The sequence below is a fragment of the Rhinolophus sinicus genome, chromosome 12 (assembly GCF_057876585.1).
Source record: "Rhinolophus sinicus isolate RSI-liver-muscle chromosome 12, RSI-T2T, whole genome shotgun sequence".
Classification (NCBI taxonomy): Eukaryota; Metazoa; Chordata; class Mammalia; order Chiroptera; family Rhinolophidae; genus Rhinolophus; species Rhinolophus sinicus.
The window spans coordinates 12607891-12635836 of record NC_142512.1 but is presented as its reverse complement, the minus strand read 5'-3'; the positions used below and the strand labels follow the sequence as shown (position 1 = coordinate 12635836).

Below are 27946 nucleotides of genomic sequence, written 5' to 3'. Positions count from 1 at the left end.
CCAGTGGCTCACCTAAGCACATCATAGGATGGGCACGCTTCACCCTTATGGTGGCTGGCATCCTTTTTAGTTGGGCTCATTGAACAGGCTAAATTTCCTTGGAAGAAAGAACACTTGTACATATGATAGACAGATGTTCTACAGAGCTAAGTTTCTTACCAATACTTTCAAGGAAGGAACTGGCCAATAACTGAATTATATGCACATACATGAATTAGCATATTCACATTAGCACCATCAGGAAAAGGACTAAACTGTCCACCTCTCTGTGCTTAAACTACTACAAACCACTATTAGGATTGTAAAGAGAGAGTTTCTCCATTTGCTTTAGTAATCTATGTATTTATGATAGATGATAGAAGACGGAATGTACTTATTTACTTATGATGGATAAATGGAACAGTACTGTGGGAACAAATGACCCCATCCTTCGTAGAGATCAAGAGAAGGACTACCTGTACAGTTTCGACAGGGGCAGCCCTCCCTCCAGAGCAAGCATTTGCTTACTCCCAGGGCTTCCCTGCTCACTCATACGTGATAACTTTACTTGAAAGTCATTCTATCATGAGCCTTACAATCCCTTACTTTTTAACTTTTCTCTCCCTACTTTGTCTTCCTCAGAGAGGAAGCTAACATAATAGAAAAGGCAGTCACATTGGAATCAGAAGCCCTGGGTTGGAAATGCAGTTCTGTCACGCCTAAGTAATGTCACATTAGGGGGTCCCTCAGCTGCTCTGAGCGTCATCTCTAACAAAACCCGGTAACACTGCCATCATGATGCTGTGTTCTGATGAAATGAAATGACACAGATGAAAGTGCTTAGCACACAGTAGGGGCTTCACTGAAACTAAACTTTCACACATCACCTCTATGCTGAAGCTTCTCACATCTCTTCTCATTGATCCTGGCCTCTCACTGAGCTCTGGTACCATATCTGACACTGTCTACTCAATACTTCAACTCAGATCTCACTGGTGTCTCTGATTGGACACGTCCAAACTGGACTTATGATCGCCACTCACAAACCAGTGACCCTCCCATTTCCCCTGACTGTGTCTATCACAGTTAAAGAGCCATCAGTCCCCTGCCTCCATCCTCTCTTCTCCATTCCTAATGCTACAACTCTCTTTCCGGTTCCTGTCCCCTCTGGCCACACACCTCGTGCACAGGAGCCTTTTGGGTAGGCTCTCAAGTTAAAGCTGTCTCTCCCAAGCCATCATGCTTGTGGTCTGCAAATTAATCTATCTCCAACCAGATGTGTCACACCAAGCCCTAAATAAAGATCTTCGAGCACTTTTTTGCCCAGCAGCCTGGCACTCGTGATGGAAGAGGAGCCAGGTACACCAGGCGTGGAGATGACACGGAGTCCCCGCAGCTTTGCTGTCCCTCGCGGCAGCATACAACACACTAAGCAATTTCACTGCATTACACATAAAGGAAAGCTCTTGGAATAAATGGATCCTAAAAGAAAGCATTTTTAAAAGCAGCTACAGAGAACGGCAAATTTGTCAACAAATTTCTTTACATAGTATTTAGTTACTACAATCTAAATCTGCCAAACCATCCTCAATTGAATTAAATATAATAATCCATGGATATTCAACCACTTACATGGTTTGTAATATTAAAATCATTTAACAAATATTCAAGCCTTCAGTATTTATACTGCTGGCAAATTTAGTCCATCTCAGACGTGTTCTTACCATTTTGTTCATCCAGCTCATTCCCAATTTCTTGCCCCATTTGTTTTTGGCGACTTATGATAGAGGAAAGGGCATCAAGGCCTGCGTCCTGTTCTAAAAGAGAAAGTACAAGTAAATAAAAATCAAAGGAAAATAACTGAAGGTCCAGAAATATACCCAAGCCTATAACACAATTCAATAAATGATAAATGGAACATTTTAAATCAATTGGAAAAAGAGAAAACAATTAACATTATTGGAACAAAATAAAGAAAAAATTAAATACCTACCTCATACCTTAAACTAAAATGATTTCCAGGTGAATTAAATTTTTAAATATTCAAAATGAAGTAATATATAAGATTTGACTAATAAACTTTTTTTTAACTTTTATTTACTTAAGTGTGTTTTTTCCAGGACTCATCAGCTCCAAATCAAGTAGTTGTTTCAATCTAGTTGTGGAGGGTGCAGCTCACAGTGGCCCATGTGGGGATCGAACCGGCAACCTTGTTGTTAAGAGCACCGCACTCTCACCAACTGAGCTAAGCGGTCGCCCCTGACTACACCAACATTTTAACTTTCCAGTACTTAATACATAAAGAGCATGTACAAATCAATAAGAAAGACTTAATCTTCCAATTTTTTAAAATAAGTAAATGATATAGACAGGAAATAAAAATGAAAAAGAATGCTAATACCCAGGGTTAACTAAAGTGTGAAGAACTAGACGCTCCTAAGCACCAAGTCACAGGAGGATAGGTAATATACCACACCTTTCTAGAGAGCAAACTGTGCCCACCTTTTTAATCTATCAATTCTATGTCTGGGAATGTATGTGAGAAAACATTCAGATAGTATGCAATGATGTCTATACAAGGATGTTCCTTGCACTGCTTGCTGTGTTGGTTATCAATTTATTGCCTTTTAGCTCCAACTTCACCCTTTTTGACTGCTCTGTGAAATGGATCTGGATGGATCCTCTCAATATTTTTTCCTTTACCAGCTTTGTCAGGAGAGGGGAATGCAGAGACATTACAGGAGGAAAGGGTTTTGCGTCCTGCCTTCAGCCTGCTCTCTTGACAAGCCCCTGCAGTGCTTCTAGCTTCTTCAGTGTCCAGCTCCTCCAGGGAACAGTGGCCAGCTGCACCCCGAGGCCAGCAACTTCTCCCGATACACCCCCTCCTTGGGCAGTTTTATAACAGAGTGCCTCCAGTTAGATACTTCCCCATGAACAGTGTTCCCCGGCACCCAGAAGACAGATTCTAGCAAGTTTCACCGGCTTGGCTGGGCACTACAGCGACTTCCCTGAAATCCAGTGCCCCCAGCTGTGCCCCCCTCCACAAGGTCTGCATCTCAGCCCAGGGGACATGGGGCGTTTCCTTGTGCTGTCTAGCTCAGCCTGAGGGTCAGTGACTGCACCTTACCTGCTATTTCTTCCTGTTCTCTTCTTGCCAGCAAATCCCTCATTACTCTAATTCCCTATCATAGATAATAATTTTGTATATTAAACTTTCCCTGCTCAACTTTCTCTCTCCCGATTGGACTCACACTGATACATTTACAATTGTGAAAAATTAGGAAGTATCTAAATGCCCACATATGATTTGTTTAAAAACATATAGTATCTCCACACAGGAAAACACTATATAGCCATTAAAAGTAATATTGCCCATGTATATTTTAATGTTGAAAGAAGTCCATGATATGTTATTAGGTAAAAAAAAAGCAGGAAATAAAACAATAAATAGTAAAATAGCATTTTTTAAAAAATGCATTACTTTCCTAGATTTTGAAAATTTAAAGAGAACTCAAGTTACTCAAAATCCTTTATTTAGAATGTGATATTGGTTTGTTTTTTTAACTAGGCAGTCTCAGTGATCTCTGTGAGAACGTTTTCCTGTGCTTTCAGGTACATGTGGAAGAAAATTCCGAGGCTGACTCTAAGGACTGTTGCTACCCAAGCAACATGCCAGATAAGGGTAACGTGCCAATTGCAGCTTCATTTGCTGATGGGGATTTTTAAATGACTGCTTCACAAAAAGGCATATCTACAAAAGCAGAAACCACAAAGGTCTTCTTATCCAAGATCACGTTAACATTTACTTATATTTTTTTCCTAGTCTTTTTATGGAATTAAGCCATTACACTTAACTCGTTAATTCATCTGGAATTTATTTAAACTAATGGTGTGAGGTAAGGACCCCTTAGTGGCATTTTTTGACACTTCGTACTTTTTAAACTATACAAATGACCTGCTGTCTCCAGGGATCGTTCTAAGGGACCATTTTATAGCAAAATCACATTATAATGAGGTCCTTTTGGTCTTTAGCAACAACCTCTTGGATGGCCTCCAAGATAAATCTATCATCAACCTAGTGCTGCTATAGGATGACCAATATTATAGAATGCTAAATGCAAACCAAAAATAATCTATATATAGGAAGGAGGGTCAAGTGTCAACGTGAATTAAAAGGTAAAACAATTTAAAAAGAGGAAAGGGGAGTCCTCTTCAGCCGTCATTAGGAAAAGAATCATTAAAGTTATAAAGTTGCTTTATCTAATAGAAACATAGATTATGAATGAAAAATACCTACACTTGCACTCTTTCCTCTCAACCTTGACTCACTGTCTGCCTTACCTACCTAGAGGTTCTCTCTCTAATGCAAAACAGAAAGAGGGCTGAAAAATTCTACTCCACTCAAATCATTTCTATAAGAACTTAGCTCCTCCTCACTATGTTTAAGTGCTACTGTAAATTTTCATTCCACAGTCCAAAGACACAGAAGGTCCAGGTAACTGAGATGCTGTGTAGCTAATAATCGTATTGACAACCTGAGCTTCTGCAACTCCTGAAGCAGCTTTTCTAAGGGGAGGTGGTATGGTCCCTTTAGAGACAATGAACAAAATAAAATGCTGCTACTTGCAAAAATGTAAACAATCAAGAATCATGCAGACAGCCATGCAGAACCATGCAAAACTCCTATGATGTCATAATGATAGCTCATTACTGTAATCTACACCATAGATCCTTTGCAATATACCACACTCTATTAATCATGCTTCAATTTTATAATGGCATTAATTTTTAAAAACTGGATGCCCACCATGCCACGTAGAATAATGCCCCCCTAAAGCTATCCGGGCCCTAATCCCCAGAACATGTGAATATATGACTTTACATGGCAAAAGGGACTTCACATTTCTGATTCACATTAAGGAATTTGAGATGGGAGATTATTCTGGATTATCCAGGTGAATGCAGTGTAATCATATGAGCCCTTAAAACAGAGAACCTTTCCCGGCTGCGGTCTAAGGAGACATGAAGAAGGGTGAGAGAGGACGCAACTAGCTGGCTTTGAAGATTCAAGAAGGGGATCACGATTCCAGGGACCACGATCCCCTAGAAGCAGGAAAAGGCAAAGGGATGAATTCTCCGCTGGTGCCTCCAGAAAGGAACACAGCCCTGCCAATGCCTTGATCTTAGCCCAGTGAGACCCACACTGAATTTCTGACCTATAGAACTGTGAGGTAATAAATTTACATTTTAAGTCACTACGTTTGTACTAATTTATTATGACAGCAATAGAAAACTAATACAATCATTTTTTTTTTTGAAAATCACTTTGGAATAATTAGGTGTTTGGAGACTTCCTATCTTTAGATATTCAGAAAAACCATCGTCTGACTGAATATCATGTACTTGTGACAGGACTATCTGGTGGCTGTAGATTAAAACTAAAGAGAGAGTCATCATGCTTCATTCCTGCCAAAAATAACAAACTTGATTCTGATCAAGCCTCTAAATCTAACTACCAATTTACAGAAAATGTGGGACAGAGGAGCATTTTAATATATGGGGATACAAATAGCAAGATCTAGATGGTGGGAAACTACTGAGCAAGTGACTTTGTTTCTTCAACCAAGAAATTTTTGCAATACCTCTTGCAGGAAAAAAAAAAGAAAGAGAGAGCGTGTACGGGTAAAGGTACCTATCTAGTAAAGAAACTTAAGGGACATATCAATTAGTTGCAATGTGCAGACTACATACAGATCCTGAATTGAACAACCTAAAAAAAAAAAAAAATCATAGGACAATCATAGAAATCTGAACACTGACTGACATTTAATTATATTAAGGAATTGTTAACTTGTTAAGGGTGATGACAGTATTGTACCTTTTTTAAAAGCCCTAATCTTTTAAAAACATACTTTACAGATATATTCTGGAATATTCACTAGTGAAATAATGTCTGAGAATTGCTTCAAAAATAATCCAGGGGATGGGTAGGTGGGTAGACATATGGATGAAACAAGGTGGATTATGAGTTAATAATAACTGCTGAAGCAATTGATGGGTACAATGAAATCACTCTTTCTCTACTTTTACACGTTTGACATTTTCCACAGCAAAAAGTTACCAACATTTTAACAAGTCGATAAAACAGAGGGACCTTCCTCAGACCCGAGTGAGCACTTGACAAGGGCTGAGACTGTGTCTTCCTTTCCTATGTCTTTGTCCCAGTTCTGAGCCCAACGGCGGCACAGAGCAAGTACATTATAAATGAAGTTTTAAAGCAAGGAATGACCAGAGGGCCTTCTAGGTTTGTAGAAAAAAGAAATGATATCTCTGCTAGACACATGAAAGGGTTTCTGGTCAATAGAGAGCTGAGTTTAGGTGGTAGAAAAGGAGTTAATGCCGTGTTGTCCGGTGCCTAGAGAGAAGCAATGGAAACACATTGAACATATAGAAGGAACTCCCCCTGAATAAAGAGAAGTAAGGCACGATTGAGGAAAAGATTAGTCACACTAAAAGATTAGGGTAAAATTAATCACTACATTGGAAAGACTCAGAGCAAGATCTAAGAATAGACATTTTTCTTTTTGTTTTTATTTTGAGATTTTAGTAAAGCAATCCTGGTCTAGGTGACAGATACAAGAAAGGGTATCTTTAAAGAAAGTTATCTGTGAAGTTGTGATTGCAAGGGTTCAAAGATTAGCTACTCAGATCTGCCAGTATAAAATGGAATCTGACTAGCCACCTTCCCTACCACTATTTCACATGAAAATATTTAGAGGCCTAAGAACACAGAAATCCAGAATTAACTTGCAACTTTCTACTAGAAACTAGAAAGAACACCTGTAGAGTAACGGTAAGAATAGACAGAGCTAATTAGGAAACTCCATTAACAGAAACCTCCTGAGTCAAGATAGAACGATACCTCGTAACTTCTCCAAGGTCTGCCATCGACTGACAGACAAAGGTCTATATACTAATCAAAAAGCTACCTTCCTTTGTTCTATCTCAGGGATTTTTGAGGTGATCTAGTTCTTGTCATCACCTCATCCATCTTCTGCCTGATGTCCATTTGTGCCTAAATTACAGCTTAAGTAATACAGAAGCCAAGATTGACTGACTGACTGATTGTCATGAGGCCTGGCCTCTAGGTTAGGAAAGGAAGGCATTCGTTGCCTTGAGTCTGAGTTCTACCAATAAATTGTTATTTTAGATGATTTTCAAAATGTTTCTAAGGGTCCACTGAAGTACAGAAAGGCTAACAGTTTACCACAGGCAAAGGAAGTTGCAAATGACCCTTCATGGTTCTTTATTTATACCTAGTACAGGACCCGGAAGTGAAGCAAAGCCATAGCAACCTCTGCACATCACCAAGGTTCTGGAGGCAGAGAAAAGGCGAGTAAGGGTTTTATGTAAAGACGACTTCCATTTCTGTGTTTATTCTTCAAAATCAGCTTACTAGGAAAGCAAAAGAGGATACAGCATTTCAAAACACAAAGGTAAAAGGAGCAAAACAAACGGACCTGCGATATGTGCTGCTACTCCCCTCAATTCCTTCACCTCCCACCCCTCCAACAAACCCCAAAGGCCCAGAGGCTCTCAAAGGGTACACATCTCAGTAAGGATGCTCTCTGTCTTGGAGACTCAATGACAAAACCTTGCCGGTGGCATCCTCTCACACCCAACCTACAGCAATCACTAAATGTAGCACCTTCTCCGAGACAGGGAGGCTTTTCCTCACTGAAAACAGCGTTTCCTGGCAAAAAGCAACGATACCAGAAAATTCATTAGTATTATCTAGCAAGACATGCTTTTGAGGAACCATGAATCCTGAAGAATAAAAGCACTGCAAATGAATGGATGTGCTATGTATACAGCCGCATTGCTCTTAATTTTTTCACTTTGTTTCAAACCTGACCATGGGTGAAGTATGCAGAAATAAAGACACAAGAGAGGCACAGTGTCCCATTTACTGGATAATTTCACTGTGAAACAGGAGTTCAAAAGAGAATTAGGCTTCTATTTCTGGCCAAGTTGGACTGACTGACAGAGACCAGATTTACTTCTAGCCTGAAACAACTGGAAAAGGAAACACAAAACCACAGGCAAAATATACAAAACAGCAGTTTCAGGAGGACATGGACGTCATGAATTGAAGGACCGTGATCCCTGAGAGATGGGAAACAAATGAGATGAGTTCTATGAGTGCCCCAGATTATGGCTTTGAGCCAGTTCTCAGGCCGTGGTGTGGGGATGGAGCTGGGCAGGCTCCATGAGCTGAGAAGATTCCAAATAGGTCAAGGTGACGAGGCAGGTAGGGCACAGACCCAGGGAGGAGAGAGGTGCACAGAGAGGACATTCTGGAGACTTACACAGGATTCATCTTGAGGCTTCAGCTGAGTGTTATCAGGGCGTTTATGTCAGGAAACTAACCAAGCCTGGGGAAAAAAGCCACCTGAAAGGGTCAGAGAGAATGATCCTCTGAGCTCAAACAGGGTTGGACACAGTTCATATGCACACTGACCAGGTCACCTCATGATTCATAGGGCATCAGAGAGAGTACTCATAATGGTTTTAGCTCAGTAGTGGTGTAAATTATCTCTAGACTAGAGTAAGCAAATATTTTTGTAAAGGGCCAGATAGCAAATATTTTAGGCTTTGTGGTTCATATGGTGTCTAGAGCAACTACTTAACTCTGCCATCGTAGCAGGAAAGCATCCATAGATAATACATAAAATGAACGAGCATGGCTGTGTTCCCATAAAATTTTATTTATGGATTTGAACTTTGAATTTTATATAATGTTTACAGTCACAAAATATTCTTCTTTTGACTATTTGGAACTGCTTGAAATGGAAAAACCATTTTTAGCTTGCAAACCATACAAAAACAACTGGCAGGCCCACAGCTCACAGTCTGCTGATCTCCTCTCTAAAATAAACTTTACTCTTGTCAGACTTACAAAGCAAGACCCAAATAACTTAACTAAATCCCAGAAAAATAATTTCAACGATATTTCTAGAGATATAAAATATGTAGTACTAAACAAATAAAAATTCCCAATACCTGGCTTCCTAATGAATGCTTCTTTCCTAAGACTAGAAACAAGGCAAGGATGTCTACTCTTACCACTTCTATTCAACTCAACACTGTATTAGAGGTTGTAGCAAGTGTAATAAGGTAAGAAAAATATATAAAAGGCATCCACAATGAAATGTAGAAGTAAAACTATACCAATTAAAAGACAGAGACTGTCAGATTGGATAGAAAAACAGGAGCCAACTATACGTTGTCTACAAGAACACCACTTTAAATATAAAGACACATATAAATTAAAAGTAAATGGATGGAGAAAGATACACCATGCCAACACTTGTCAAAAGAAAGCAGGAGTAGTTATATTAATTTCAGAGTAGACTTCAAGACAAATAAAGTTATCAGGCATAAAGAGGGGCATTACATAATGATAAAGGGGCCAATTCTCCAAAAAGACATAACAATCCTTAATGTATATGTACCTAACAACAAAGCATCCAACTACATGAGACAAAAAGTAATAAAACTGCAAGGAGAAATAGATGAATTCACTATTATAGTAGGAGACCTCAACACCCCTCTATCAGAAATGGACAGATCAAGCAGGCAGAAAATCAGTAAAACTACTTAAATTCAACAACACCATCAATCAACTAGACATAATGAATATCTATAGACTACTTTATTAAATGACAGCAGAATAAACATTCTTTTCAAGCTTACAGGGAATAATCATCAAGACAGACCACAGTCTGATCCATAAAACACACCTTAACAAGTTTAAAAGAATAGAAATCATACAATGTCTGCTCTCAGACTACAAAGAATTAAACTAGAAATTAATAGCAGAAAGATAACTTAAAAATCCCCAAATATGTGGAGACTAAACAGTACACTTCTAAGTGGAAACATTACTACAGATTTCATGGGCATTCAAAAGGATAATAAAGAAATATTATGAACTCTATGCCCACAAATTTGATAACCTAGAAAGACACAAGCTGCCAAAACTCACACAAGAATAGACAATCAGAATAGTCCCATATTTATTAAAGAAATTGAATTAACAATTAATAGCCTCTCAAAAGAGAAAGCACCAGGCTAGATGGGTTCACTGGTGAATTCCACCAACATTTATGGAAGAAATTACAACGATTCTCTACAATCTCTTTCAGAGGATACAAGCAGAGGGAATACTTCCTAACTCATTCAATGAGGCCAACATTATGTTAATACCAAAACTAGACAAACACATTACAAGAAAACCACAGACCAATATCAATCATGAACATATGTGTAAAAATCCTCAAAAAATAGTAGAAAATCAAATCCAACAATGCAGAAAAAAAAATATACATACACACACACACACACACACACACACACACACACACCACAATCAAATGGGACATATCCCAGGTATGCAAGGCTAGTTCGATATTCAAAAATTAATTAATGTAATCCATCACACCCACATTAGAAAGGCCAACATCCAGAAACTGAAAACACTAAATGCTGGCGAGGATGTGGAACAACAGAAACTCTCATTTGTTGCTGGTGGGAATGCAAAATGGTGTAGCTACTTTGGAAGACAGTTTAGCAATTTCTCATAAAACTAAGCATACTCATACCTACGATCCAGAAATCACACTCCTTGGTATTTACCTAAAGAGTTGGAAACTTATGTACACACAAAAAACTTCATGCAGATGTTTGTGGCAGCTGTATTCATAATTGCCAAAACTTGTAAGCAACCAACATGTCCTTTAGTAGGTGAAATGATAAATTTGGTACATCCAGACAGTGGAATGGAATATTATTCACTGCTAAGAAAGACATGAGCAATCAGACCATGAAAAGGCATGGAGGAAACTTAAATGCGTATTACTAAGTGAAAGAAGTCAATCTGAAAAGGCTACATACTATATAATTACAACTATATGACATTCTGGAAAATGCAAAACTATGAAGACAGTAAGAAGATTAGAGGCTGCCAAGGGTTGAAGGGGAGGAGGGATAAATAGACAGGGCAGAGAGGATTTTAGGACAGTGGAAATACTCTTTATAATACTCTAATGATGGATGCACATCATTATATATTTATAAAAACCCACATATGTACAACATCAAGAGTGAACGCAAGATAAACAATGGACTTTGGATAATTATAATTTGTCAGTGTAGTTTCACTAATTGTAATAAATGTGCCACTCTAGTAAGTGGGTGTTGATAATGGGGGGAGACCATCTATGCATGTGTGTGTGGGGTTTGGGGGGTGGTATATGGGAACTCTATACTCTCCTCTAAATTTTGTTATGTACATAAAACTTCTCTAAAAAAATAGTCTTTAAGGAAAAGTAAAACTATCTTTATTCACAGATGACATGATCATTTGTATAGGAAACCTTAAAGATTCTACAAAAAAAAACCTAGTAGAACAAATCAGTGACTTTAGCAAGGTTGCATGACCCAAGATCAATATATAAAAATCAATTTTATTTTTATATATCAGCGAAAATGTTAAATGCCTTTAATCAAAGAATCAAAATATGAAACACTTAAGAGATAAATTGGATTTTAAAAATGTATAATAGGGGGTGGGGGTGGTAGATGAGGGTAAGGGGGATCAAATCTATGGTGATGGAAGGAGAACTGACTGGGTGGTGAACACACAATGGGATTTATAGATGATGTAATACAGAATTGTACACCTGAAATCTATGTAATTTTACTAACAACTGTCACCCCAATAAATTAAAAAAAATGTGTAATACATGCACAGTGAAAACTGCAAAGCACTGCTGAGAAAAATTAAAGAACTAAATAGAGGGATATATCATATTCATGTTAAGATGTCAATAATCCCCCAATTAATCTAAAACTTTCAATGTAATCACAATCAAAATTCCAAGAGGCTTTTTTGTAAGAAATGAAAGCGGATTCTAAAATTCACATGGAAATGTAAAAGACCTAGAGTATCCAATAAAATTTTGAAAAAGAACAACATTGGAGGACTTGTACTACCTAACTTAAAGCCTTATAAATATACCATAATTGAGACAGTGTGGCATTGATGTAAACATAAATAAACAGACCCATGAAATGCAGAGTCCGGAAACATACCCACATGTATACAGTCAATTGATTTTTGACAAAGGTAGAATAATTCAGTAGAAAAAGATAGTCTTTTTTTAAGTGGTGCTAGAACAAGTAGCTATCCAAATGCAAAAAACAAAACGAACTTAACTTCTATTTATACTTCATTATATAAAAAATTAAATCAAAGTAGATCACAGACCTAACTTCAAACTTAAAACTATAAAATTTCTAGGAAAAAAACAAAGCATCAAATATTTGTGGCTTTGGGTAGTCAAAGATTTCTAATTGGACTTCATCAAAATTAAGAACTGCTGCTCTTTAAAAGATATTGTTAAGAGAATGAAAAATATAAGCCAGAGATGGGGAGAAAATGTTTGTAGAACTGTATCGGACAAATGACATATAAAAGAGTATACAAAAAATTCTTACAACTCAATAATGAAAGAGAAACAACCCAAATAAAAACAGGTAAACAATTAGAACAGAGACTTCACAAACAAGACATACTGATGGCAGAGAAGCACATGCAAAGATTCATTCGTCACTAGGGAGATACATATTAAAACCAGAATGAAATGCAGCACACACCTATGAGAATGTCTAAAATAGAAAAAGACTGACTATACCACGTTTTCATAAAGACCTGAAACAATCAGAAGACATAAATTCTGTTGGCAATGTAAAATAGTACAACCACTTTTGAAACTGATGTGGTAATTTCTTTAAAAGTTAAACATATACCTACTATGACTCAGTCATTCCACTGGTAGGTATTGACCTAGTAAAAATGAAAATGTATGTCTATACAAAGACATGCATATGAATGTCCGTAGCAATTTTATTTGTAATAGTGAAATACTCATCAACAGGTGAATGGATACACAGATTGTGGTTAATTCACACCATGGACTACTATTCTGCAATGTAAGAGAATGAAATACTGATCCACGCAACAACGGGGATGAATCTTAAAATAATTATGCTTAAAGAAGCCAGATGCCCTCCTCCCAAAAGGAGTACATACTGTATGATTCCATTTATACAGAATTATAGAAAATAGAAAATAATTTATAGTGACAGAAAGCAGATCAGCAGCTGGCTGGGAACTGGGAGAGGGAGAATAGTAAGAATTACAAAGATATAAAGAAAACTTTTGAGAATAATGATTATGCTCATTATTTTGGTTATAGTGATGGTTTCACAGGTGTACACAATATATCAAAGTTTAGTGAATCATATACTTTAAGTATGTGCTATTTATGATAATAACCACTATTCCCTAAAAAATCTGTTTTTAAAAAGTGGAATTAGAAAGAATAACATATCTTAATACTGGCATGAAAGGATGTCCACGACACATATTAAGTTAAAAATTTTAAAAGCTCTGGAATTATATGTCATGATCCCATTTACGCAAATTCTATGTGTGCTTATACTGAATATATAGAGGGTGCCAAAAAAACGTATGCACATTTTAAGAAAGGAAAAAACTGTATTAAAATTGTAATAATATATACCGATAACAAAAGATGAATACAAGTCATGTTTGACTTCTGCAATTACAAGAAGTGCTCAAAGTGGTTACCATCAGCATAATTTTAATACAGTTTATTCCTTTCTTAAAATGTGTATACATTTTTTGGCACCCTCTGTATATATAGAGAAAAAAAGCTTGAGGAAATATATATATATATAGTTTACAGTTTGAGAACTTTTCATTTTATATACCTTTGTACCTCTGTATTGTTTGGACTTTGTATAACAATCATGCATTATTTCTAAAATTTTAAAAATAGAAGTACAAAAATAATTAGCAGGTTTAAAAGCCACTGGGCAAGATGAACTTGAAGGTAAAAACCAAACGGACTTATTTTATATAAGAAAAAGATGGAGTCTTGTGTTTAGAGGATAATTCCCAATTGTGGAGAAAAGGAAGGGGCACAAGTCTCAGATTCACCTGGGCTTATCACATTCAGAGCCGCCGCATGGCTCTCCCAGTAGAGAAGCACCGCTTCCGGGAGTTACCTTGATGGATGACATCATTTATCTATTCCTCAGGTACCTGAGGCACAAAACTGCCAAGGGCTTTAAAAGATCAATAGTTCTCACTCTAATCTTCAGTGGGTATAAAGAACATTCAAGGCCATCGTAATAAAAATCTGACAAGGTTTCTGAGCCCAAACTCCTCGAGCATTTTCGGTACCTTGGATGATTTTCTGCTGCTGTTGCCGGATTTCATCAAAACCCAAACCTCTGGTCTCCTCTGGCTCCTCCAAAAGCCAAGGGTTGGGTACGCCTCGCTTAGCCCCTCCCGTCATCAGGCTGGACCTAAGAACAAGATTAAATGTGTTACATAACTCAAAAAATAGAGCTCTGCTGCAAATTACTCCCCCAAGTGCAGAAGTAGCCAGCCTCGCATGCTTTGAAAATTCAATTCAACCACAATTTATTGCATCCTTAGTTTATGCCAGCAACTGTGTTCAGTGCGGGAGGAGATATGAGGATGAATAAGGCACAAGCCTGGTCCCCCGGAGAATTACAGCCTCTTCAGGAGACTGTGGCAGCACGTAACACTCTTACTAATCTTCCAAGACACCTGTGAGTCAGTAATCATAAACGAGGGTCTTAAATTTTAAAAACACAAGGCCAAATGGAAGTAGTCTTTTTATCAGGACAAAGTTTGTCTCACAGGCTACGTGACACCAAAGACACAAATATTATATCTCAGGAGGATACAACATTGTGAGTACAGATCATAACATTTTAAAAAATGACCATATAATTTCCTATTAAAGTGTATTTGGTGGCTTACAGATAGAAACACACGCAGGGTTTCAAATACAATTTTATGGATATAATGAAGCATTCATAAGATGATAAACAAATTCTGAATTATCAATCGTAATCTTTACTCCCTCTAGTAGCCCACATGCCCCTTCTGCACCAGACATGTTGGTCTCCTCGCTGTCTGAAAAACAGAGAACACATGTTTTCGGCCTCAGTCCCCATGTTTATAGGATTTTCTCAGCTCACTTATCTCCTCTCCCATCCCCACCGACCCACATTCTGTCCAAGCCACAAGGACCATCTTGTTCACAAAACCATCTCTGACCACTTCAACCGAGAAGTGAACAGTCTCTCACTTTAGAGTACAGTTCATAGGATTCATAAAAAATGATGACAATGACAATGGTGACGGAACAGTAGAAGCAGTGACGATAACAGTTTACACAGGTTAAGCATTTGCCACGTGCCAGTACAGCTCCAGGACATTATATGTATATATGTATTCACTCACATCTCCATTATTTGTTAATTCTTCTAGCCCTTTCTTTTCACATCTCTCGTACTGTCTACAAATAGCTGCTACCCTATTGTTTAACCTTTTACATAAATGAGACCTATGTCTATTAGTTATAAGGCAGGAGCTAAAAATCACCTTTAACTAAGATTGCATCTTAATACTGGCATGACAAGACGTCCATGACACCTATTAAGTTAACAATTTTGAAAGCTGTGGCATTATATGTTGGCGAGCACAGTGCTCTCCAACACAGAGTGAACAGCTGTCAGCAGAAGCTCAAATCTTGGCTTCACCACCTACCATCAATATATGGATGGTAATACCTGCATCAGAGAGCTGCTAGGGATCGAATAAAATAATTCATTTATTCCAAAAACATTTACTTAGCACTTACTATGTGGTAGGCATTGTTCTCATCAATGGGGGTGAGAAAAAAACAGAATATAGACAAAACAGACCAAAATCCCTGCCCTTACAAAGTATAAATTCTTGTTGTGGACAATGCTTTCATTCTGGTCTGGGGCGGGGGTGGAGGAGTGGGGTGGGGAATGTGTAAAATGTGTGCAAAGTGCTTAACACAGTGCTGGGAACACAATAACCAGTGGGTACAAAATGCTGATTATTATTCTTTTACCAAGTATTGTACTGTAGTCACAGGATGCCCTGAAATATTATTTTTCAATAAATGAGTATCCCCAAAAGACTAGATTAATTTCATTTTTAGTTTAACACTATAAAACCTATAGAAGAATATGACATGTATCAAGAAACAAACCCATGCAAAAATGGAAGGACATTTCTGATTCCTTAAACTAAGATTTTAAGCACAGAGCTGATCTCTACCCAAGAGTTCTAACACACCAATACAAGGGTAACTGTCTTCCACATTATCAAAAAGGCAGATGTGCTTCTTTAAAGGCTTACTTTACTTAGTTGGTCCCAAGTACCTAAAATGTCAAGATTTCAGGTTTATTCTCCATGATAATCATTCGATTTCACCTAGCTTTGAAGACAGGGGAAAAAAGTAACAACAACAAAAAAAGGAAGGTTACAATTAAAGTACACACCCCTAACCTACACCATCTTGCAAGTGACAGCTCTTGATCAAAACAGGAGCTGTGGGATACTGTGCACGGTCCACTGCAAAAGCAAGTGATAACAACCAATACAATGGGTCAGAGGTATAGAAAGTCACCTCCAAAGTGCATCTGTCACCAGCACTGAGCATCCATTCAAATTAGTATATTGCACCTGAGTTGACAGTAAATATTGTTCCTCTAAAGCTAATGTTGGAATGTCCCACTGGTAGTTCTTGCCATACCTAGAGCATATGATTTTTAATTACTAAAGGGGAAAAAAGAACACGTATGAAAATTGTTTCAGCAATCTCAAAAGACAGCAAATTAGAAAAACAGCCTTTAATTACACATATGTATTTAAAAATAAATGACATATTTTTAAAAAACAGCTATTAGAGAAGTGAAAGTATAACATGGGCAAAACTTAATATTTGTATCAAACACACATCACAGGAAAAAAAAAATCCCATCAACCAACCATGCAGGAGAGATTTCCCAGGGCTGAATTCAGACCTATAAAAGTTCTAAGCACTGAAAACATTATCTTGGTCTCACTCTCACATAGTTCACTATAAAAGCAATAGTAAACTGCAATGCAGTTTGCCAAATGAAAAATGGTTCCCTAATGCCTTCTTTCTGGGTTATCTGATTCCACATTTTTTGGTACGTTCTTCAAGGCTGGACTCTCCTTCCCTTCCCCTCCCCTCTCCTCTTTTCTCTCAGTGTCCGTATTTGCTGATGTTCCAAACCTATTGGGAAATCCAACAATGGGCAGGCCTTCCCAATAAAGCAGGTAAAATCATAGGTGTCACTGTACGCAGATCACCTGATTTTCTTTCATTAGGTTTTACGCTCCACTGAATGTTTGGAGGGATGCCTATTATTACTCAGTATTCTCCTAGGTAAAAAGGAAAACATGAAAGAATTGAAGACATAATTCTTGCTTTCAAGGAGTTTACAATCAAACTGAAAAGAAAAGCTAACCACACATGAAACAATTACTAACTGAAATAAGAGAACAGCTAGCGTTGTGTCCCTGGGCAATTCCAATAACCTCTTCAGCTCTGGTTTTTCACCCATAAAACAAGAGAACTAAGTAGGTCAATGATTTTCAGTCCAGCCTCGTTCCAGTCCAGCCCTTGAGGAACACGACACCCTCATCACTAGTGGGGTGGGAAGGTGAGTAGGGAAGACAGATCTCGGTGGGGGATCCAGTTATTCTTTTTATTCCCGCGGAAGATGATTCCCTATCATTGGAAATCACTGAATAAGACGATTTCTCATATCCTTACCTCTTTAATTAAAAATTTTCTCATTAAGTACCAAATTGTATAAATAAGAACAGAGAAAAAAAATACCAATTTCACACTCTCATGTGTGTGTTTGCATGAGTCTGGAGGGTCCCCACCCCCACCCCTTTATCCATCTGGCAAAATTCTATTCATCCCCTAAGGCTCAACTCAAATGTCACTTCTGCTGTTTAGTCTTTCCTGATCCCCATCCTCTCCCCACTTTCCCTTAAATCAATCACTCCCTGGTGCTGCCACTCTCTGTTCACATTCTCCTACCACAGTTTTCCTGAAATGAAAGAGACAGTTCAGGTTAAGACCACCACCGATGCACTGGCTCAGACAAAAAAAACTGGAATCATCTCGGACTCTTTCTCTCATACCCCAGAGCATCCAAGTCCATTAGCAAATCCTTCAAAACATATCTAAAATCTGACCATCTCTACTCTATTGCTTCTGCCCTAAGGACTCCTGCCACCAGCTTCCACGCCTACCCTCTACAATCTCCTCCTCACACAGCTGTCAGAATGATCATTGTAAAAATAAATCTGCTTCCTCTGCTCAAGACCTTCTCATGTCTTCCCATCACGCTTAGCATAAAATGCAACATCTTTACTATAACCTACAAGCACACTAGCCTCCCTGCTGTTTCTAGAATACATTGAGCACATTCCCATCTCAGGGCCTTTGCACCTGCTGTCCCCTCCTACCCACCACAGCTAAGGCACCCTTCCCCTCGATGGTCCCATGGCCTTGCTCCCTTATTCATTCCGCTCTGCTCAGATGTCATCTCCTTGGAGAAGTTGCCCTGATTCTCTAAAATAGTACCCTTCCGGGGCGGCCGGATGGCTCAGTTGGTTAGAGCACGAGCTCTTAACAACAGGGTTGCTTGTCCAGTTCCCACGTGGGCCAGTGAGCTACAACCTCCACAACTAGATTGAAGACAATGAGCTGCCACTGAGCTTCCAGAAGGGCGGCCGGATGGCTCAGTTGGTTAGAGTGTGAGCTCTTAACAACAAGGTTGCCGGTTCAATTCCCACATGGGATGGTGGGCTGCGCCCCTGCAACTAAAGATTGAAAAATAACGACTGGACTTGGAGCTGAGCTGCGCCCTCCACAACTAGATTGAAGGACAATTACTTGGAGCTGATAGGCCCTGGAGAAACACACTGCTCCCCAATATTCCCAAATAAATAAATTAATTAAATAGTACCCTTCCCTGTAACTCCTTAGCTCCCCTCAACCCTGCTTTATTTTTCTGTATATTACTTAAAGTACCAGTTGTTATGTGCTGCATATGTGTTGATTTTCTGTCTCCCACACTAGACTGTAAGCCCCACAAAGGTAGGGACTGTCTTGTTGGTCACTAAAGCCTTAGTGCCTAGCATAATGGGCACTGAAAAAAAAAAAAGATTTTGAATGAATTAACTTATTCAGCAAAAAACACAACTGAATGAATAAAATAAATAAGAGTAGTCAGGAAATTATAATATCACATACTGGTGCTGTGTTTTGTAATTTCAAAGGCATTTCGTAAACATTATCCCATTTGATCATAAACAAGCCTGTGTGCCAGTCAGAGCTGGTATTACCAACAAGAAAACTAAGGTAGAGACATCAAAGTGACTTTCTCAAGGTCACACTTAGTGGCAGAACTACAGGTTCAACCCACAGCTTCTGACTCTTAACCCAAGGCACTTCCTTTCTACCATCTCAGGGAAGGCTTCATAAAAGGAGATTCAAGACAGCCTGGCAGAATGGGAAAGGTTTAGCAATGTGAGAGGGAGATGGCACAGCATTCCAAGAAAGGGTAAGACATGAATGATGTCTCCAAAGCAGGGACTGTGAGCCATAAACGTGCATGAGATAACGGTGGAGAGTGGGTGAAATTTGGGGAGCTGGATCTAGTAGAATAAATTCCCAGGTAGGCAGCTATCTGTTCTCCTAGTCCGTTTCATCCTCACACTCTTCCAGAATCTTGTAATTTTAGCCACTTGCTGTTCCCTATCCAATAAATCCTCAAGCAATGACTTTCTTTCCCAGTCACAACCAAACTTCCTTAAAGAATGAACTTCGCTCATAGCTCTACTTCCTGACCCTCCCAGTTCGTTCTTCCACCCACTGTACTAACACTCCATCACTGCCACATCACTCTCTTAAAAGTCTTCTCCCCATAACCTCCTTACCGCCAAATCTCTTCCCAGTCTTCACTCTGCCCCTCCTCTAGGCCTCAGGTGTCACTGCTGACCTTGTCCCCTATCCATGAACCTGTCCTCCCTCAGCTGCCTCCACACCACTCTGCCTGACAGCTCCTTCTCTGTAATTTGCAGGTAACTCTTCCTCCATCACCCCCTTCAATACTGGTGTTCCTTAGGAATTCTATTTAGTTCTTTTTTCACTATATTGTTTTTCTCTGGGGGATTTTATCTGTTACAGTGATTTCAGGCTATAAGAACAGGAGCTAACAGTGCTTAAACACTTGTTATGCCCCAACACAAATGAAATCGGACACTTTCTCTGGAGTCATTATGGTGGTAAATTCTTAACTACGGGTAGGAGAGGGGCATGCGCCCTTCTCTAGCAGGGCAATATCAGAATCTGGGGGTGGAGGAAGGAACGGCACATAGTTAAAAAGAAACCCCACCTATAAAATTCAGGTGAGGCACGTCTTCTCACCCCTCATCCTGACTGAAAGTTACTGTGCCAAAGACTTTCAAATTCGTCTCCATCCACAATACCTTCCTATAGGCTCTATATCTGCATTTACTGCTTTTCGTTTAGAAATCTCCAACGGGATGTTCTACTCCAAATCCAATATATCCAAAATCACATTTATTCCTCGCACCCTGGAAGCTGTTTCGCCTCCTGTGCTCGCTATGCTGGCTGGCATCATCACTGTATTCCCAAATCATCCAAACCTTTTTCTTTCCTTCTCCCCCTCCCCGCCCCCAGCCCATCACACCAATTACCGAGGCTTCCCTCTGAGGTGGTTCTCAGGTCTGTGCCCTCATTTCCATCCCCACTGGCACTGCCTTGGCTCAGACTCTCATCAACTCTCCTGTAGAAGATGGCCATAGCCTTCTGACTGGTCTCCTGGTTCTCACTCACCCTCATTCAAATGACCTGCTGCCAGAACTACCTTTCTAAAGCAGAGGTCTTGCCATCACATTTCCCTATTTTGAAATTTTCACAACTCTCTAGAAGGTACAGATCAAGTTTATCTTCACAAGGTCATGTGCCAACAACCCCCACCCCCACCTCCATGCCCTACTCTTCCTTCAGCCCTACAGACTACTCACCACTTCTCAGACAAAGGCACAAACTTTCACACTCTCATGTTTTTGTATGAGTCTGGAGGGTCCCCACCCCCACCCCTTTGTCCATCTGGCAAAATTCTATTCATCCCCTAAGGCTCAACTCAAATGTCACTTCTGCTGTTTAGTCTTTCCTGACCCCCATCCCCTCCCCCCTTCCCTTGAATCAATCACTGCCTGGTGCTCCCATGGCACTCTGTTCAAAACCTCTAACGTGGCATTTATCAAGCAGGATTGTAGTTAGTTATTTACTCATCTGTCTCCCTTCCTAAGTTATGAGCTCTGTAAGGAAAGAGGCCACATGACAGTCATGTTTACACCGCTAGTGCCAAAAAAACAGTGTCTCAGAGTATGCTGGAGAATAAGGCTTCAGGACACATTTATGAAACAGAACTAGGAAAACCTCTGAAAGTTTTAAGCAAGAGAGACAAAACAAAAGGAGATATTTAACATTTTTATCTTGAGAGGTTTAAAAAAGAAAAAAGCACAACAAAATGTAATCGACTGTTACCTGCATTCAAGACTTTAGCAGCAAAGGTTGATACTGTTCCAACAGATGGAGAGAATATTCCTTGAAAGGGAATTCTGTCACTAAAACACCTTGTAGCTCAACCCCACTTTTGGAAGGAGTATTTCCCCTTGAAAAGTAAGTTAAGGAAAGGAAATGCTTAAATGCTACGCTTCCGAGGTTAGGGTAGGCTTGAAATGTTCTTGAAAATAAATAAATAAACTTTATCCATATTCTTTCAAAATGAAATATCTCGAAAGTGGAACTTACAAAATAAACAGGTTAGAGATCTGTCTTATAAAGATTTTACCAAAAAGTTTTATAGTTGCTTCTAAGAGATATAAAAATATTGCATTTTCACCCCCAAAAAGCAAATGGTGTACATTATTAAATTATAATAATATCTGAAGGGGGGACACAGATAATCTATGTTTTGCTGCTGATAGAGGTAGCTGAAGCTTCTGAGAGTTCACAGGGAGGGCGTTCTTATCAAATGCATACAGAATAGAAAAAGCAGTGAATTCCAAGAACTAGCTTTCTTTAGCATTTCAAAAAGATGTCAAAATGACTACATAAAATGTTTGTTTTGTCTGAAAAAAAGTATCGGTATTTGAGTATTCACAGACTACAGGGAGGTTTGCACTTATTAGGACTAAAGAGATTTCTAGGGTGTCAGTGAACTGTGAAAATGCTACTATGGTATGAAAGGGTATTTCCTTTCTCGAAACTTTTTTTTTTTTGTAGTTTCTTTCTGTGATTATAAAGATGCACAGCAGCTCAAATTTCAATCAGATATAGATTCTTTGACATAAATTCTTTGGAGGCAAAATCTGGCAACAATATGCAGACTGCATTACACCGAGGAGAGGCTGCAGTCAGGGCGGTGGGCCAGACGGCGAGTGTAATTCAGGCAGAAGATGGTGGGGGTCTGGAGAAGGGAAATGACAAGATGGAACAGCGAGAAAGGGACAATGCACACAGCAATTCAAAGGAAAACTCCACAAGTGTTGATGAATAGACCTGATATAGTGGATCAAGATCGCCAAACTGGGTGAACTGACATGACACAAGGAAAGGGAAATTCTTCATTTCCTTTCAGAATTTTCTCAAGCTTCAACATACTGCCTAATGACAACTACAAAGTAAAATTCTCCTTAAAAATCATGATCTATGAATCTATGGGTACTTGCACCCACACTTACTCGCCGGCTACCTTCTTTAAGTCCAGGACTCCATTCTGTTCTTTTTTTGTATCCCATCCACCTACCCATCCATTCACCCTACCTTCCTACAAATACTTACTGAGTACCCTCTACATGCCAGGCACTAACTAGGTGCTTGGAAGTGGACAAGAGGACACATACCTGACCTCAGGGAGCGGCTACTCCAGGACAAGAATCACCTAAACTGTGCCCTTTGCAAAGTAAACACTCGAAATAATTTGTTTTGTTAAATTGAATAAATAATCTTCATTGTGTAATTAGTCCAGAACAATAAAAACTCAAACAAGGAACGTATCTTACATATCACCCAAGGAAATTCTCCATAGCATCTTTAAAATCTATTGCAATCAAATCTTTTTCTAATTTTGAACAAATATCATTTTTTCTTCCTATCCACTGCTGGCCAAATTTACCAATAAAAGGTTTTAACAGAACAGTTCACAGAAAACTCAGGGTGGAAAAGATCATCAAGAAGTCATTATTTTGGCCTCCAACCGGAATTTGGGAAATCCCAGCGTGCTTCTCCGAGAGTCATCTAGGCAATCTACAAGCAAGCAAATAAAACCAAAAGGAACAATTCTTTATTTTAAGTGTGACTGTTACGGTACCTGAAGAGGGGCAAGAAGGAGTGATAATACAAAAACGTAAGCATTCTAAAGTCACAGATGAATTAGTTGCTCTGCCAAATTTATGGTGACTGAGAGCCATCTGCTGGTTGGCAATTAAAGTTCAACTGCAAAATAAATGTTAAGCAATCCAATAGTTACCACTTATTATAAGCAGCTCCTTACTTTATTACACAATACACACTTGAAAGCATATTTTTGAAACAGAATGAGCGAAACTCAACAACATGCTGACATATTCTGAGTGAGTTTCTGTGGTGACAGCTGCACCTTTTTGGACACTATTTTAAATAACAAATGCCCTACATCTTCTTTCACTTTGTTCATCACAACCACACTCAAAAGACAAATCCAGTGAGTCCCCAGCTGAGGGAAACAATTTGCGTTGAGACATTTGGCACACCCAATGACTCCATCTTTGTCTCAACTGTTTGCCCCTTTATTTAGCACATTTGTTTCCATTCTGACTCATTTTATAAGATAAAGATATAATGCACTACAATATTCAATTAATTGTGAAGTTAACACTAAGGATAAAGAATAAGGATAAAGTTTCAAGGATAAAGATGCAAATGTAGTGAAACAAAATTATTGGCTGGCAGGAAGTAGAATTAAACACTCTACAGGGTTTAAACTCTACAATGTTAGAATTTTTTATAGTAGAATTTTCCAGCTGATATACAAAAATCCAAATCTGGCACTAAAAGACTGTTGTTCAAGGGAATCTATGAATAATGCAAATATACTCGAGATGCACAAAAGCCAATGACGGCCTATACCGTCATCATGTCCACCTCAATGACCGGCTTTTATTGTATCAATTAATCTGATTATAGCTAAAAACTCAACGAGATGGGCACCCGCCCTTTTAACTATGGAATCCTTTCCCTCTGGAGGCAGGGCTCGGCAATCTGCAAGGTTCCACAGATGATTTTTAGGCACCTGTATGAAGTTTGGTATGGAAATGATTGGTCTAGAAAGAGTAGGATTAGAAATAGTACACAAGGAAGCAGGAAGATAATGGTGTGCAAATCTACTCCCTCGACAAGAGCTATCTGACGTCTCCTTTCTTCCACGGTCTTCTCAACTTCCTCCCTTTTTCTCATCTCCTTGAGCACTTAAGGTCCATACCACACACTTTAGCACTTAATGATGAACTATCATGCATTGTTCTCTAGTTGTTTTTGTGCGGTGTAGAAAGACCTCTCCAAATGGCATGCCACTTCTGGATTTTCTTCTGCTAAGATCCAGGACACCAAGTGTTCACTAATGTTTCTAAAGCACTTTACAAAGGCATAATAATGTGCCTTCGTGTGTACGACGTCAGACAATTAAGTTCGCAAACTCATCCTAGAAAAAGTGCTGCATACTTCATTGCTGAATATCACTACTGTCACCTTTGAAGTACTTCCCTTGGGAAGCTATGCACCGATGCCAGTGCCTAGTCCACCCTTCAAAGCAATTTTGGAACTCTTTTTCTGGAATGGCCATCAGAGCTGTTGTCGTGTCACCCTTGACGTCCTGAATGTCATCAAAATGTCTGCCTTTCCATATTTCCTTTATCTTCGGGTAAAAAAAGAAGTCATTGGGGGCCAGATCAGGTGAGTAGGGAGGGTGTTCCAATACAGTTGTTTGTTTACTAGCTAAAAACTCCCTCACAGACAGTGCTGTGTGAGCTGGTGTATTGTCACAATGCAAGAGCCATGAATTGTTAGCGAAAAGTTCAGGTCGTCTAACTTTTTCACGCAGCCTTTTCAGCACTTCCAAATAATAAACTTGGTTAACTGTCCAGCTGGTACAAATTCATAATGAATAGTCCCTCTGATATCAAAAAAGGTTAGCAACATCATTGCAACAAGTTCACAAACTTAATTATCAGACTTTATATTTATCTCTTTTGAATATCACAATATTTTGAGGAGTCGCCATTGTCTATTAGGTTGGTGCAAACGTAACTGCAGTTTTTGCAATTACTTTTACCTTTTAAACCACAATTATTTTTGTACCACCCTAATACATTTGACAGAAAAACGAAATGAAGTCAAAATTGAAACCCAGGGTTTCGGATACTAAACCTGCTGTTCCTTCCACTGAATTACACGTTAAGTTAGGAATATGCTGCTGGAATGTATAGAAGTAGACAATACGTCTACTAGGTATAATGCACGGTAGGATACCAAAATTAAGAAAGAAAAGGCCTGAGAGACACGCCCATAACAAAGGACGAGAAGACTTGAGTTCCATTTCTCTCTCTGCCATTTATTCACCGTGGGCACCGTGATTTCTCTATGAAACAGTCTCCTCATCGGTAAACCAAAAAAGTAAGCCATTCTCTGCTTATCTCTGAAGATTATTACGAGGGTCAGATAAAATAATATATGAAAGTGCTTGGTAAATAGAGAAGAGAGGGAGGGAAACATAGAAAACGCTTTTGTTTTTAATGAACAAGAAAAATACTTTTTGCAGTTCCTTAAAAATTTCACTTATTAAAAAGTACAAGTTGGAAAGTTAAACAGGCTCTTTAAAAAATCAGCATAACTAACTTACAATACAGTGTGTATAGGTAACGCCTCTTTCTTCTTCCTGCTTATTCAGCTGGAATTTCCCTTTTTCGATTCCCAGATGATTTTTATAATTAAAAATTAATGCATACGAGGGTAAGAAGTCTTTTTATTCTCCCTATCAAAAGTCACAACTATACCAGTGGTTAAGGACTGCAGTTCAAAATAAGATACCATATTCCACCCATCAGATCAGCAAAACCCAACAAACCCTATAACCCCCACTGACAGCTACGGTGTAGGGAAATGGGCTCGCACATATACTGCTGGAGGGAACTTAAAGCACTACAACTTCCAAGAAACAGACGTGCAGTACCTTTTAAATTGTGAACACCCATACCTTTTGTCCCAGTAACCCCATTTTAGGGGCTCAGAAATAGAAGCCACCTTATCTATGGATATTTACTGCAGCATTGTTTGTAATGGCAAAAAACTAAACAGCCCAATATCCATCAAATGGGGAGTGGTTAGAAAAATGATGGCATAGTCATATTGTGGAACAACGTAGCTATTGAAAAGAATTTCCTTAGATCTATTGATTTGGAGGAATGCCCAAACTTAAATGAAAAAGTAAATTACAGAGTACTATGTATAGTACAATTGTTTTCATTTTTTTTAAAAAAGGAAAGCATAAATGTATATTTATATTTATGTAAATATATTTGTAAATATTTGTATAAGCACAGATAAAGGTGGGAAGGAATCCCTCCAAACAGTTCACACTGGTTACTTCAGGAGAATGGCAATGAAGGGAAAGGAAGGGACAGAGACTATTAAGCTTAGGGTTATACCTCAGTATGGTTTGACTTGTTATAATGAGCATGTATCATGTTGGTAATTTTGTTTTAAATCCAATAAAGATGAGTCATTTCCCCATGGGGCCGGGGAACAGGGGAAGGAAAAATACTAGAGGAAGAAAGACCCACAAAAGTAAAAGACAACTTAAGTGTAGACTATTAGAAAGAGGTCTTGAAAGCAAATCCTCTTTTCAAAATTAAGAATGGGAAACAACTAAAATCACAAAACACCAATGTCAAACATCTTTTTCCAGGTGGAAAGAGCAATGGAAGAGAAAGATAGGAAAGGAAAAGGCAAGGAAAGAAGATGAAAGAGAGAGAAGCAGAACTGAACGGACTGGGATGGGGCAAACGTCTACAGAGTCACTGAGGAGGAAGTTTAAAAACGACAAATAGGTTTCCAGTTACACAGAGGAAGAGGGAGAAGATTAAGGGGAGAACTGAAAGGTGAGGCAGGTCCTTTTCCAAGTTAGGCAGTACAAGCAGTCTTAGCATTCTCTCCTCACTCTCAAGGGAGAAAAACGCTAACTTTTCAAAATCTAGAAACTGGGACAGTCTGAGTAACTTTCCAGTTCTACTGACTTACATCTCCATCTTGTGGTCTATTCAGAGCATAGCTGTTAACGTGTGTGTGTTTGTGTGTGTGTGTGTGTGTGTGTACATACACATGCATATATATATATATATGTATGCGTATGTGTGTAAGTGTAGATATATGTATACTGATACATAATATATGGTAATATATACATATATAATTGTGAATATACTTACATACATAAACATGTATTATATACTTATGTATAAGTATGTATACATATTTATATACATATATGTGTAACGTGTGTTATATAAAATGTATGTATGTAAATATATGTCCTTACATATTTTTAAATTCAAGTAGACTATATAAACAGACAAACTGTAAGTGTACAGCCCAAAGATTATTCACAAAGTAAGTGGCCCCAGTTAATCACTACCCAGGGAAAGAAACAGCACTAGCAGAAGCCCAGGGCCCCTCCTGTCCCCTTCTAGTCACTACTTCCCCAAAGGGAACCACTTTCGTGATTTATAAACCACAAATAAGTTTTGCCTTTATAGGAATGGAATCATACAGCTGTACTCTTCTGTCTG

The 27946-nt window shown here is 38.7% G+C and overlaps 1 protein-coding gene across 3 annotated transcripts in view; it reads right to left on the bottom strand.

Annotated features, from left to right (window-relative positions):
* STX8 (syntaxin 8) overlaps positions 1–27946 on the bottom strand; it is a 235765-nt gene that overhangs the window by 173734 nt on the left and 34085 nt on the right. For all 3 annotated transcript variants that reach the window (XM_088801921.1, XM_019755240.3, XM_019755238.3), the window contains exons 5-6: positions 14315–14439; positions 1704–1796 (exon numbers count right to left, since the gene is read on the bottom strand). In XM_088801921.1, coding sequence (XP_088658047.1) covers positions 1704–1796; positions 14315–14439 — 218 coding nt within the window. The remainder of the gene's footprint in view (positions 1–1703; positions 1797–14314; positions 14440–27946) is intronic.